General features: G+C 34.0%; 1 protein-coding gene across 1 annotated transcript; it reads right to left on the reverse strand.

Moving 5' to 3' along the window:
- Positions 1 to 6,495: 6,495 nt before the first annotated feature.
- Positions 6,496 to 11,010, reverse strand: LOC122311189. Its single transcript, XM_043125628.1, has 9 exons — positions 10,548 to 11,010; positions 10,320 to 10,414; positions 10,139 to 10,218; positions 9,091 to 9,132; positions 8,891 to 9,018; positions 7,986 to 8,166; positions 7,469 to 7,647; positions 6,716 to 7,335; positions 6,496 to 6,684 (listed from the first exon to the last, which is right to left on the reverse strand). Exons 1-8 carry the CDS (start codon positions 10,946 to 10,948, stop codon positions 6,807 to 6,809), a joined length of 1,635 nt encoding a protein of 544 aa, XP_042981562.1. The 5' UTR covers positions 10,949 to 11,010; the 3' UTR covers positions 6,496 to 6,684; positions 6,716 to 6,806.
- Between the last annotated feature and the right edge of the window lie 5,090 nt (positions 11,011 to 16,100).

The raw sequence follows: 16,100 nt of genomic DNA on the forward strand, positions 1-16,100 counted from the left end.
CAAACCTTTGAACAATGGGTTTGTGCCTGAGCAATTCATGAACTCCACTAGTGATGATTAGAAAAATGCACGGATTTTTATAGAGTTGCTTAAAATTTTTTATGATATTATATTGAATATTTCTAGCTCGTATGTGTCGACTAATTAATATTTTAAGCAACTTTGAACAATTAAAGATGCATTAAATAATATGTGCTTGAATAATGATATTATCGCTAGTACTATGCGCATAAATATGAGAAGTATTGGGTTAGCACAAATAAGTTCAACTTGATAATATTTGTTGCTTTTGTGCTTGATACATGATATAAAATGATGGTAATAAAATTTTGGTTGCAAAAGTGCAAAGGGTATAAGTTGGAGGATAAAATAGATGACAAGTTTAAATTCCTTTTAGGTTGCTTGATCGAGTAGTATAACATATTTCATGTGGCTAGTGGGGAAAGTTTTGATGTGGCTTAAGGGAGGCCAAGCACTACTAATACAAATATTGGTAATGAGCCAGTACCGCCTCCGACTAAATTTTGGATCATGTTCACCAAATACTTGAGGAGCAGGATGTTAAGGAGTTTATATGGGAGCTAGAGAAGTATTTGTATGAGGCATGTGTTAAAGACTCGCTCAACTTTGATATTTTAGATTGGTGGAGAATTAATGCCACTAATTATCTTGTCCTTACTAAGATAGCTCGTGATGTGTTAGCCATTCATATTTCAATTGTTGCCTCGAAGTCCATATTCAATATTGGAGGACATATATTGGATCTTTTTAGTAGTTCATTGTTTCTAGAAACTGTCGAAGCCCTCATTTGCACCCAAAATTATTTAAAGACCAAACCGGTTGACATTTGGGAGTTGGAAGAATACATACAGTTGATGGACCTTGAAGGTAAGTTTGAAACTTGAAATATTTTTTTAATATATATCTAACTCAGTTTTTAATAATTTTTTTTAGATAATTATCTAGTTTCATCTTCAACCGAGACTGATGTGAGTCTCCCTTCTCATTTATGCTAAAAAAATTAGAACCTTTTGTCTCCCCTTGGTAAATTAGCTCTACCTGTTGAGATTAACTATGGATGGTTGTAAACTTATAATTATTAATTCTTCTATTTCGTCTTAGCAGGATTTGTGGTTGTGGCCTACATGTTGCAGGTATGTGCATTAATCCTTCCAGCTCTATAATCTAGTAAATATAGAGTAAATCCTTTCTTCTTGCATAATCAACCAGTTCTTTTCTTTAATCCTCACTCTCTACCATTACAGTACATCGGTTCTATTTGTAATTGATTTTGGGGTCCCTTCATCGCCTACAAGACCCTTATTTAACCTATATATAAACTCTCTATATTTTACACGACTTTGAGATTTAAGAGAGATGAAAAAAGAAATCCTCATTGTCTTCATGAGGGAACTTTATTTTTAGCCTTGAAACTTTTCTTTTTTTTTTCCTTCCTCTTCTTAGTTCTAAACCACTGTCACAATGATCTATTGATTACCTTAGGCTTAGATTGTTGTTGATGAGTTCTTTGATGTTTTCGGAGATTGGAGTGGATGTGCTCGTTTGCGCTTAGGTGCTATAGAAGAAGTCTAGAGTATTGGATCTGTTGTGGTGCAAATATTGTCTCCAAGCATGATATTTCAATGGAATCAGGGTTAGGCATTTAATTAAGCATTGTTAAATGTTAATTTATAATAGGATCATCCTGATCAGAGTATGAACTTGTATTAAAGTATAGCAAGCTATATTTTCAAGTAAAGCATGCGCAACTAAGCAGTTTCAGTTTGAATTTATGACATTACAATTATAATATCTCTCACTAAGATTGTCATTGATATGTATGTAAATTTCATTTTTGCAAAGATGGTTCTTGAGAAGTCTTATTATCTACACTTAAGATGAACCATTTGAGTCCTTGCTAGCATAATTTGATCTACCAGCGGTCGAGATTCTGATGTCCCAAATGAATTTGGATAGTGTGCAATTTAATGGAACAGGGTCTTACAGTAAAATAGGACCATTAGATATGCAACTTTCATATGTTTTAATTGTGTTTTGTAATATAATGTATAAATACCAAATAATATAATATGTAGTAATTAGTTGTTTTATTTCATTTTATTTTATTTTTGAAAGCAAACACTTCTTATAACATTTATAACCAGAAATATTAATTGTTTTATATAAAATTAAAAAAAATTATGTTTTTTAACATTTTTTCTTGAAAAAATTGTAATAGAATATAGACTTTTAGATTAAAAAAAATTATGTTTTTCAATATTATCTTTTTTTTTCTTAAAAGAAAATTAATAATATAGGCTTTTGTATTAAAAAAAAATAAAAAAAATAAAAAACCCAGTACAACCCGAACTTAGATTTCCAAGTTGTAAAAATCTAGATTCGTTCGAGTTCTAACTTGGGTCATAAAACCAGGGTTCTAGGCTGGGTATACCCGAGTACCCAGCCAGTCCAACCTTGGATGAACACTCTAAATTTTGGCCTAACCTTGTCGTGATCTTAATTTGGTAGTATTTCTTATAACTCTGATCATGGAACATGACCTCTAATATATATACAAAATTTTTATTTACAATCATTTTTATATACTTTTTTACACACTTCACTGATATGATTGGTTGTGTATTAAAAAAATTAAAACAGTCAATCACATCAATAGAGTGAGTAGATAGTATGTAACAATGACTATATGTAACATTACATACATATCTATTAATGCATATTAATGTGCCATTATATCTATTAATCCTTAATGCATGGAGGTACGAGTCCAACGAGACGTGCTTAATTTTCTTTTTCTTTTTTTGATATATGGGGAGGGAGGATTCGATCTTGGTTTTCTTAGTGAGAAATCAAGGCGTTACCAACTGAACTAAAGGATTTTGACAAATGTACTTAATTAATTGGTATAAATGAGTGACTTGATTATAATATATTTGGAAAAAGTAAGTCAAAATCAAAGAATTGGCAATAATAATATATATTGATAGTTGCCAAAAATATACTCGATTATTTTATATGATGATCAAGATAAGAAAATTAGATCCGATTAATTGGCAACATGTACCATTGCATGCCCTCGAAATAATTATATTAAAAATAGATATAGACGGAGGAAAAAGTTGTTTTAATTAAGGTGATTTTCTGGATTAACAACGTCATGATTAGAAGTACCACATCATGATGATGTCTTCTAACCCCAAAACAGTCTGGAGAAGGTTTTTAATGACTCATTTAAATTAAACTTTCCTTTAAAATTTATTATACCCATAACTTAAAGATATAGATCGATCGAGACAATTAATTAAAGTAATTTTTGTATTTTATTACATGTAGGTTCAAATTATTAAGCATATATAATATATAAGTATACATAAAAAAGGATTAGCGAAGAACATATATATACATAAAAAAGGATTAGCGAAGAACATATATATATATATATATATAAAAGCTTCTAGAAATATAAGTATATAATATGTCTCTTAGTACGTGCATGATGTTTATCTTTTTGTTCCTTTTGATGAAGACCAACCAATAAAAAAAGAAATTAAGATTAAAAAAATGAAGCAATAAAATATTTGCAAAAGAAAAAAAAAAAAAAAAAATCAGATCACCACTTTTCACGTACTAATTTAAACACTAAATAATTAAGAATATTAAGAGCTGCCAAAATTGAAAAACTCATGTAAGTGGCATTAACAATGATCATGATTTGTGAGAGATAAGGATATATACATAGAATTAACTAATTCTTTAATGATATAATTAATGACAAAATGAAATGGGTGCTTCTAAAGGAAGTTGCTTAACATTGAAATGATGTCATTAGGGACCACCTGATCGATCTAGTGCATGCATGCCCTATCCTTTTTGTAAATTGTAGGGAGGGTAAAGTTTTAGTTTGGGGAATAAGATCTTCGCATTTATAATTGATTATTGCTGATCAAAGCATTTTATCTTTGGTTGGCTGGTTTTGATCATGATCTCCAAAACCTTTTTACTTATATATAAGATGAGGAATCGTAGCTAGCTAGCTACCTCCAAACCCACTAAATGATCAAATAGTTTATGCAATTACTAATTATATAAAGAAATTATTATTGGAATATTCTTCTCATGATCATCATGAGTTCATAAGTTATTAGCTATATTATAACATGAATTCATGATCTCATGTTACTTACGTAGTACTGCATGTGTTTTTAAGTGTAAACAAGGTCTTAACAAATTTATAAGAAAAAACTTGCATTAATTTTCTCTCAAATATCAAGATATGATTATATATATATTGTTAGATCTGTCTTGATGAACAAATATAATATATATATATATATAAGTTTATTGTATGAGAAAGGCACAGATAACAAGTTGGCCGCAATAAACTCGACAATCTGTTAGCTAGGTCTCATGATGATCACTCTTGAGTCAAGAGATATATCATTATTACTACAACTTCATAAAGAAACCATACTGTACTTCTGGTCTTTCTTCAAGTTGATAAGATTAGGCAGATGAATAGGACAGGAAATAGCTTATATATATGTGTGTGTGTGTGTGTATATGTCTTAAAGTGACCGTGAAAGATGGGATTGTCATTATCATGGGGATCTTCCATTCTTTCAGCTTTGCGATCAGAGGGAAGAAGATCAGAGAAGTGGGTTTGGCAAACATTGAGAGAGCCCCTGGGGTGGGGGACATTACACCATGTGTTAGATCAGTGGGAAGGGCCACAGGCAGTGAGGAGATGGAGATGGAAGGCACCCTCAAAAAGGCACCAACAACTACCACCACCACTATCAGTATCAGTTTGATCAGTATGGACGTGTTATTGGATTGTGCTAGTTTGAATTATAAACTCATTCTTCTTCCCGATCATCATGGTTTTAACTTTCTAGTAGTAGTTGTATGCATTTTGAGACATTATCGTCCTCTGTTTGTGCCTCTTTCATCATCAAATATGAGTGCAGAATCATTGCCAAAAATGGAATTAACTGCTGAACCCCACAGTACTTCCATGGTGCTTGCTATACATGCATGGTCGGGTTATAAAGTGTTGTTAGTGCTGCAGCAGGGTGTCAAATCATGTTAACGGTTCGTGTTCGTGTCGTGTCAAAACATGTATATTATACTATATAGGTCAACCATAACCCAAATCGTTAAGCTTATCGTATCAAAATCTCAAACCCTAACACGACCCATTAACATAACTTGTCGTGTCAATCCGTTTTAACCCATTAGCAAATATTATAAAATAGGTTAACACAACACAATACAATCCATTTCAAACTGTTTATATAAATGGGTTGAATATGCCCGAAATTAACTCATTTGACTTGATTAAGTTGAGCAGAATTTTATATAAATATTAAAATCACAATATCTGTAAAAATAAAACTAACTTCAAGTCTAAAATTACAATCCATATAATAAAAATATCGAAATTAAAATTCTAACAATTTTACTTTTAGGTATAAGGGTATAATTGTAATTTTAACTTTCTTAACGTGTCATAAAAAGTCAAAATGGATTGACCTGTTATCAACGTGTTAAGCAATCGTGTCTTAACGGGTCAACCCATTTTGACCCGAACCAGTTAAGACTAAACCCTAACCTGCTATTATCGTGTCGTATTTGTATTGGATTAACGAGTTGTGAAACATATTGTCACCCCTAGTACTGCTTTAATGAATCAAGCTAGGATTTATTACTTTCATCTTGCACCATAACAAATCAACTAATGTTGCTATTGATATATATTAAAACAATCGAACAGTAACTTTAAGGAGCTCCACTAGCATTTTCCTTTCATTTATCAAAGTTGTGATATAAAGTCTTCGACACGTGTTACACATATACATCTTGTTGCAGGAACTTTCAAGTTATAGTCCACATTAAATGTTGTAATAGTTTTTTAAATGTCATTTTCTTTAAGCGGCAGAATAGAGTGGTTAAAATATCATACGCATTGCCCTTTTTCTTTTTGGTGGGGTGGGGGCGCGCCCAAGAGCTTGCAAAAAGCATATATGCTTTTTCCATATTATATATATATATGGCTTGAAGATTGTGGAGCCACCAGTAGTCACATGGTTTGCACTGTAAGAGTAATGTTAAATGTCGATTAAGTAGATACAATTAAACAACTGCAATTGAGCATATGCACATGCACGTACATCGACCAAAATATATATACTAGGGTCTAGATTGTACTAAGGCATATTCAATGAAGAGCAAACCGATAACCCACATGAAACCGGGAGGTATCTGGCAGATAATTATTTCTATTCTAGTAAGAGTGAAATTAATAATATATCAAGGCCAAGATCCAGACAGTTAACAATCTTTTGACACAGATATGTTACTCTTTAACACATTTGGAAGAAGGTTAAAATGGGAAGCTAATTACACAACTTCCAATTGTAAAAGCGTCATCATACAGAGAACCTCTATTCCTCAAAAACCTCTCGCTCATTTCAATGACCATGAATCATGAATGCTCAACATGCCATTAACAACACCATGAAAGATCTATTCTTGTTCTGTTGTGCAAGTATCAAACAATTCAAAATTTAACCAATTAATCTTCAATATCTATTTATAATCACCCTTTACAACATTGATCAGATGGTCAAATCTGAATTTAGACATAATCCATGCCTTTGGACCGGGGGGGGGGGGGGGGGGGGGGGGGGGGGGGAAGTCCCCCCCCCTAATTTTGCCTTTCGGTGGGAACAGAATATTTTTTCTTTCGAGTGATGAGTATCACCACAGCAAAGCAACTATCTTTTCTAAATATTTCTGCCACGAACCCATCGCGCTGAACCAGTCTTTGCTATGCCAGAATAGTAATCGCCCACATTTGCTACAAATAGTGGATCTCTATCTTCACTTTTAAAGTCATTAACACTACTACTACCACCTGTGGCATTTCCAGTATGCCCCTGTTCTGTTTGCTCCAACTCTTTTGTTAGATCCTCCATTGTCTTCTTTAAACTGGCTCTAGTCATCTGACCTGCCTCCCCAGTTGTGATTCCAACCATTGTAATCTTTGGAAGAAAAGGATTTGCCTGTAGATTTTGTTTCATGCATTCCTTCAACGAGTCTTCTGTTTGGCATGATTTTTTTGCCCACATATAACTAAACAAATCTCCAAAAGGTAACCTGAAATCAGGTTTGTAACCTCGGTTCACTTGAATATTATCTCTTAATGTAAGTTCTGAAGTGCCTTGGCGTTGATAATCTTTACTGTCATTTCCCATTTCAGAGTTGGCAAGACAGCTGACGGACTCTGATGCTCTCAGAACAGAAGCAGCACTCCTGCAACATAACAATCATATGTTGCTAAAAAAGACACAAGATGCAGAATCCAAACTCCCTAATGAAATGAGTCTAAAAGTTCCATAAATACTAATAATCGGTGTCTGAAGCTAAAGAATGAGAATAGAAGCACCTTTTCTCAAATGAGTCAACCATATAAGGAAACTTTGGTTGTATGCCTGTAGCTTTCCGCAACCACCTGTTACCGAGGATTACTTTGTCAACTGCATAAAGAAGCTGCATTTCAGCAGCCTTTGAAATAACACTCAAAGGTATTCCAGGATTGCCCATCTCATCCAGCAGTTCTTGAACCTGTAATATGTTTTCAATCAAGAAAAAAATAACGTTCTCTAACTTTACGTCTTAGTGTTGTATGAGTGTGGCTGATTCATTGCTTTCCTCTTTCCTTTCACATCGTTACGCATTCATATGTGTAACTTCTATTCCAGAATTGGTTTGCTTCTGACAAGCATGTCTGGTGCATACACTATACAGAATCCAATACAAACTTACTGCATATTAAACACTAAAAAGTTCCCAAATCAAAAGAGCTCATGAACCCAAGAATCTCAACCCACCTTTCCATTATGTATTAATGCTGGGTTTTGACATTTGATCCAAAAGTAGGAACAGAACAATGGTTTTCATACCTCTGGAGGCTCCCACAAGTTATCACCCATCTCTTCAATTGCTTCTGCGGCCAAGTTGTCATCAATGACATCCCGCCGACGTTGCATGTGCCGAGTTTGAATTAAAGAAAAGAAATGTTGGTCTACAGATTCTTCAAGAATGTTATCAAGAACATTTTTATCAAAAAAGTATGGAGTATACCTGATGAAAAAAACAGTAACAATGTAAGCATTAGGCAATAAAAAATAAAGTTATATAGAAAGGAAACTCAATGTCCGATAATTTGGATATTTGTGAAGAAATTAGGAAATAACAATCCAATAGGGAAGCTGGTCTTCAACTGGTATCTAGAAATGTTTTTTTCATACAAATCAAATATGGACAAGAGCAGAAGACAACAGCAAGAAGAATAAATCACCACTCCCATTTCCAACAAGAGAAGGCCAATATACCTTTTTTTTTACCATAAGTAAAAATATTTTATATATCAAAAGAAGTGACCAAGTACACTGAATGTATACAAAAAAACACCTAGCCCAAAATAAAGAGCCCCTAATGACCCAAAAAGGCCCATGAAAAACAACCCAAAATACACTAATCCCAAAACTACCCAAAAAATTACACTGAACCTCAACCCCTTGTTTCCCGTAGAACTAATACCCAAGCCCAACCCCAACCCCTTATGTTTCCCGTCTTCACATTGGCCAATATACTTAAATAACAAAGGCCAAAGTTTGGGCAGAAAATAAAGATCTAATCCATCATAATAATAGGCCTATTTTCCAATTGCCATGTAAAGGAAAGATACCAACAGTTGATGCATATAAATAACGCTATTTTTCATTAAACCAATGAACAAGAAATATTCACCTCTCTGCATATTAAATTCACAAAAATATAAATATGCAAATGTGGCAGAACTTACCACTTAATCCCATCTGTAGTTGCGATCGCAATATCCACGTTTTGAGCACTAAAAACCGGAACGCCGTCAACCTTTTTGCTTCCTCCATTCTGTGGGATCATCTTCAGAAGTTTGTTGGCAGCCTTGACCTGCACAGATGGTTAACTAATAAAAACAAATGCTAAATTTTAACATTCTAACAACATATGAATCATATCTACCTGTTTCTCATTTGGAACGAACTGGAACATATGAGGTTTTTCCTGCATGGCACATAGTGATCAATTTTTAAAGCGTATCCAGGAGAAGAAGATAGAATGAATGTCGACACAAGGAGATAAATGAAGGATATCAAGTTGAAAAGCGAAGCCCAATAATGGCCATGTCCAGGATATGACTCATTGGCATGCATTCTAAAGATTATTTCGCCAACAAAAATAACAGACATGTACATAATCTTCAGGAAAGCAAACATTTGAAAGAAAAAAGCCTAGGCAACTACTTGGGTTCGCAACAAAAGTCTTGATTAACAATTCTGATGAATTCAAGGGCATGGTTTCTGTCAAGAGAACAACCTTTCTTTATCCGACCTCAACTAGAATCCTTTTCTTTCCTTCTAACTATATTCATAACAGATCCAATGCAAACCATGTTACTTATCCAAACCAACATAATCATCTATCAATCACAACCAACCACTACACACGAGGAACTTGTATCGTATTTCTACAACTAAATTATAGTAAATGCATAAATTCAATAATCTATTCTTCTTCAAGCTGTCAATGAATCTCCTGAAGCAGGATTCCACACCTCTTACAAATAAAAATGATCATTTGTTTCAAACTCACCTCCAATCAACAAAATTTTAGAGCACGGATTAAACTGGGGGGGTGCGAGGGGGGCTATGAATGATGAAACCCCAGCCACCCTTGAATTAAGCCTTGTCCAAAAAATTTCCTGTATTTTTTTCAATACTTCATTATATATGGCTCCTCTTAACAGCCTCATAAGCAGTTTGCAGCCTTATCAAGATTTTGTATGCTGACATCATGAAACTCACTAGTGCAAGTGAAAAAACAACCTAAAGGGGTATATTCATATGAATATACATAGAAATACGCAAACACACTTATCCGAGGTTAGGAAGAAAGCGAATGAAGAGGAATGCCAACAAGCTAGCTAACAAATAGGTATTCCCTCCATACCCTAATAGGCGAAAGACAACAAACAAATATAGCGGTTTCACTCAGAACAGGTGAGCAGTACCTTGAAATGCTCGTAGGCTAAATCAAGACGACAGGCACCCACCACACCACTTGGGATATTCAACCTTTTGACATATGCCACTACAACACAGAGACAGTATGCATGTTATCTCTAACCAGAAGATAGCGTTCATCGAACTTCACAGCAATAATAATAACAAGAGCTAACATTAAAAACGTACCCGCATCACCTAAATCCATAAAAAAACGGAATACAGGGCCATTTCTTTCACACTTATTAATTGTTGCAAAAATCTTCTTAAGCCAATCGGGTGTTCTGAAAACCAAAGATAATCGACTGAAATAATTATCTTTGAAGACTTTATGGTCTAAGAGCTAAAGTGTCCCATGAAATTCTGGCATATCGCAGAAAGGCTTTTGATTTTAGAGAAATTATAAAAAATACATACCTTTTGGAGAGGAAGGGAATGTCAAAGTGGGTGGAGACGGCCATGAGACCAGTCCCGGAAAGGTCGCACATACTGAAGACCTGGCCCACGAAGGCGGGCCCACCACCCCTGCCGCTGGAGTTGAGTCCGGAAACCCTGACCGTGGATGGGAATGCGGAGGAGATGCCGGAATCGGGAGATGATGGCACGCCACCCTTGATGGAAGGGAGACCCGAGTTGGGTCGAGTCGAGTCCAAAGGTGAATTGGAGGAGGGGAGGAGGAGTGGGAGGCAGATATGAGGCGGTGAGGTTAGAGAGGACGAGGGAGACGTCGATTTGTGGGCAGTGAAGAGGGAGAGGATATTGGAAGTTGCAGATTGGAGGAAGTTGGAGACGGGGTCAGTTGGGAAAGCCATGGCCATGGCAACGGCTAGGGTCGGGTGTGAGAGTCGCAGCGAAGTAAGAATACGATAGGAGAAATTCTGTTTCGTGCAGAATTTTTATTAAAGGAAAAAAAAAAAAAATTATTTTAAAAAGAATATTTTAATAATTTTAAAAAATTTTAAAGGTAAAATTACTTATATTTATATTATAATTTTTAAATAAAAACTATACTTATAATACAGATACCGGATTTCTGGCTCGGTACCACCATTGTAAGGATCATGATAGTTACACTCTACCGATGAGTGAAACTCTGTTTTTTTATTTTTCACTTTTTTCATCATTTTTTTAAACTATTTAAACATTTTTAAACAATAAAAAAGAAATCACATATTCATTTAAAAATATTTATTTAATCAGTTAGTTAAAAAAAATTAAAAAAGATCGATAAACAATTTCTACCGAAATTGTATGTGGCAATAGTATTTTCCATTTAATTATATGGCTAAATCTGATCTGTTTCCTTCAAATGTTGATCCGATTGGTTTAAATAACGGGTCATACTGTATTTTTCATTTTGATCCATTCAAATTAGTTAATTAATAATAAATAAATCTGATACGACTTATTTTTATATGTTTCATTTAAATATATTTAACTACCATGCATAATACATTCGATCTAATTAATATAATTTTATATTTATATTTATTCGCAACTGCAATATTTTAAAAAAAATAAGACTACCTATTAACAAGAAATATCAATTAAGTAAAAAAAATATCAATATTTTTAAAATTTTAACCTATAATAAAATTAATATTACAAAATTCTAACAAATATGAATATAAATCTAGAATTTCAATCCCTACAAGAAAAATATAAGAATATTAAAAAAATACCATATTACAACTCAAATGTATTAAAATTTTAATTTTGAAATAAAACTGAAACGGGTTATTGTGAGTTGATTTCAGGTTAAGTGAGTTGACACGTTTATTAATTATATTTTAATGAGTCAATCCGTTTTCATCCGAACTCATTTATATTAAACCAATATTCGCTAATTTCAGGTTGTGTTTATATTGAATTCATGGATATGTTGCATATTACCACTCTTAAGGGTAAGCACAATACGCTTGTGTGAAAATGTTTACATTGTTGCACCAAATTCAAAGTTTGGGTGGTTTGGAAGTTTAGAATTGGGGCATCTAAAATTTTGTGAATAGAAGTGAATAATTTGAATTAATATGTTTTATCTAGTTTTAGTAAATGAGAGAGAAAATTTTGAATAAAAAATTATCTTAATATAATTTTTATTATAAAGTTTGAAAAGTTATATTGATATTTGTGTTTTGTTTTGAAATTTGTAAAATGTATTAATTTTGTATTTAGATAATGATTAGAAACGATTAGATGAAAAAATTTAAAATTTAAAATTGAAATATGTTTTATGTTTGATTGATATTTGGGAATGAATTTCATAACTCATCTATGTGTCCAAAGCGTCTTATTCATCTTTAAATTTGATAACTAAGCTATAAATTTATGTAAGGTAAATTACTTGAAAACGATACTTGAGACTTTTAAAGTAAAACTTATAAATTGATAAACTATTAAGTAGATCTAGCATTCCATATTTAATTATATTAATTTATAAATTTTATTTCATAAGCTGTCTTACTATACCTAATGTTGAGACCACAACAAACTCTACGGGAGATAAGCATAATTTAGCAACGATTTCGACTTCCAGAGCCCATAAACCACATGGTGAAGATGAAGATAGAAGTCTAGATAATAGGAAGAGTGATAATGATAAAAGTGTTGAATAGTTTGTCTGTACTTCTCTCCTATTTTTACACTTATCTATTTGTAACAATTTTCTTTATAAATAATAGATACTGCTCTGCAACATATATGCAGCCAGATTTTCTCAATATTGTGATATGGTATCAAGAGCCTAAAGACATACATCCTCCTTATGTCATCCTCCTCAGAAATGTCATTTGTGTCCTCCCCAAAGTCATCTTAAACCCGAACCCACCCTCACCACTCCTCACCATATCCAAGTCAAACTCACAAAAGATATTCTCTATCCTGGAAAATCCAATTAACGCCATATCTTCTCATATAGAATTTGCACCGCTATGTCGATGGCCAACTGCCCCCACCTCCCACACACATCTCTTCTTCTTCCTCATCTGCCAAACCCATCCTAAGACTCCTAGTTTGCTCAAGACCAAATTATTTTAAGTACTCTTCCCTATATCTTGTCTGATTCAGTTCTCAATCAAGTTGTTGGCAATACAATTCTCAGGACCTCTGGCTCACTTTAGAACGCATGTTTTCCACCACATCCAATGCTCGTGTCATGCATACTTGCTTTTAACTAGCCACCCTAAAAAAAAGTGGTCTCTCCATCCAATATTATTTCCAAAAAGCCAAGAATTTAGCCGATGTTCTTGATGCCATTGGTCAACTATTAAGTGACTCTGAAATCTCGTATATATACTTGATGGGCTTCCATCTGAATATGAGTCATTAGTCACCTCTATCACTACCAAATTAGAACCTGTTTCTGTGGATATTCTCTTTAGTTTTCTTCTCCATCATGAGTTACAGCTTGAGTAACTGTCTCATCAAATATTGGCATCCTCTTTGCCAATTTCACCAATCGCTCTTCATCAACTCCAGGGCGTGGTTCTCGCAACCTCAGTGGTTTTTCACATTGTGCAGGCTCCTTAACTAGGAGCTCTCGAGGATGGGGGCATGGCCGTTTTGGCTCCCAACAATTCTTTGCATCTTAGTCCACCAAGGGTTCTTCCTCTAGGCTTTACTGCGAGGTTTGCCACAAAGTCAGTCATGTGGCACCATCCTGTTGGTATTGATTCAACCAAATTTTGAAACTCCTAGTTCATCACCCTAGCATGCTTACATATCCACAACGGCACCTCTACAAAATATTAAATGGTACTCGGACACTAGCACTACAAATCATATCACCTCTGATTTTGGAAACTTGCAACTAAAGTCGAGCAATATACTAGCCTAGATCAGGTTCAAGTCGGTAACGATTAAGGTTTGCAAATTCATCATACTAGTTCCTCTACTTTATTCTCTTCCTCTAAGCCTTTCTTACTTCATAATATTCTTCATGTTCTTTCTATTCATAAAAATCTTTTGTCTGTCTATCAATTTATTAAAAACAATTTCATAATATTCTTCATGTTCTTTCTATTCATAAAAATCTTTTGTCTGTCTATCAATTTATTAAAAACAATAATGTCTTTTCTAAATTTCACCTTAAATATTTTTGTGTTAAAAGATCTATCCTCGGGAAAAAGCTTCTCAAAGGCAAGAGTAGCCTTTCCTCCATCTTTGGCGGCCTTCAACGTGTCTCATCCATAAAATTTCTTTCATCCATAAAATTTCTTTCAGTAATGTTATTATTAGTTACAATTATTAAAATCTTATTCAAAGTTAAAGGTTTTAGGCTTGAGGCCTACCATGATCATAGGCACTAAAAAATCAATAAAATTACAAATTGACCGGCACGATTTTTAACACAACTTTTTTAAATTAATGTTGCCCCAATTTCACAAGAGGTTTGGATGGCTCCACGTAATCCACGACCACTATTTGATGAAATAGAATTCACATTATCTTTTTTAAATAATAAAATATATTTAAATTAAAAACCTATAAGAAAACTCAATATATACTGTGACGTTTCTAACTCTCACATATAAAAATGTGAGAATCGAGATATCAAGATAATGACAATAAGGATCACACACCTCAACGATAAGTATTAAGTGTGTGCACATGTAACACGTGTAAGATAAAAGGCGCAATGGATAAGTTAAAGTCAGTCAATTAAATACTAGAATTTTTAAATATACATTCATTTAAATATAAGCATTTCAAAAGATATTACAGTTATCCGATTAAAACATATATAAACCAAAATATAATAACCAAAAGTGGGACATAAATCCTGTCCCATGAGAAAGTGATCATCGATCACTCGTCCAACGAAGCCGCATCCTCTAGCTCTGCACCCTCATTTGCATCAAAATGTACAGTACCATAAAACGGTACTGCAAGTAAGTAATAGACCAAACAGTCCAAGAGATAAAAATGCATTCATGCAATAATAAATATGCGTGCATATGATGAAATATGCATAACACTCCAAAACTTCATCCAAAACTTCATTTTCTCAGAAAATGATTATTTTCCAACACACTCCAAAAATCTCATTTAGCCCAAAATCATTTTCATTAAAATAAACCATCGCCATCTTCCCAGAAAATGGCCCAAGTAAAAATTCACCATTTTTTTAGAAAAATGGTCCACATAAATCTATTTATCTAAGCCTTGCCATTTTTTCAAAAAATGACCCAAATATTCAATTAATACTATAAGCAAGAGTCGCAGGCGGGACTCTACCACCATCCCTACTTACCACCAGCCATACCGCATGCATCGTAGGCAGAAATTATAAGCGAGATTACTACCATACCTACTTACCACCATCCCTACAACTCCTATTGTAGGCGGGAATCGCAGGCGGGATTACACCATCTCTGCTTACCACCATCCTTACCACGTGCACCGCTGGCGAGAATTACAGACAGGACTCTACCACTGTCCTTACTTACCACTATACCTATAGTTCCTTTTTTCTTTCTTTCAATCTATCAGAGCACTGTAAATGGGAGTCACAAGCGGAACTCTACCATCATCCCTACCACGTGCACCGCAAATGGAAATCATAGGCGGGACTACCACCATCCCTATAGCTCCCACTATAGACGAGAATCGCAAGCATGACTACTACCATCCTTGCTTACCATCTATCCCTACCACATGCACCGTAGGCGAGAATCATAAGTGGGATTCTGTCACTCTCTCTACTTATCACCATCCCTACAGTACTTCTCTCTCAAACCATTCAATCCATTCATTTCAAACATACCACAAAATCATTCTCACATGAAAATCCAATTTTTAAATATACAGATGAACATATATGCAATTATGCGAAAATCTAGTTTTCCTTTATAAATATGAACATGCGTGTAATTATGCAATATATATGACATGACACAAATTCAACAGTCAACAAATCCTAACATAATCCAATCACACAAATAACTTCATCCTCCAATCCAACCGACCCTC

The sequence above is a fragment of the Carya illinoinensis genome, chromosome 5 (assembly GCF_018687715.1).
Source record: "Carya illinoinensis cultivar Pawnee chromosome 5, C.illinoinensisPawnee_v1, whole genome shotgun sequence".
NCBI lineage: Eukaryota > Viridiplantae > Streptophyta > Magnoliopsida > Fagales > Juglandaceae > Carya > Carya illinoinensis.

Coding starts and splice junctions, on each gene's coding strand:
- LOC122311189 (XM_043125628.1), bottom strand. CDS start 10,948: ATGGCCATGGCTTTCCCAACTGACCCCGTCTCCAACTTCCTCCAATCT. Junction 10,219..10,319: donor TATGGATTTAGGTGATGCGG/GTACGTTTTTAA, acceptor TCTGTGTTGTAG/TGGCATATGTCAAAAGGTTG. Junction 7,648..7,985: donor ACTTGTGGGAGCCTCCAGAG/GTATGAAAACCA, acceptor AACATATTACAG/GTTCAAGAACTGCTGGATGA.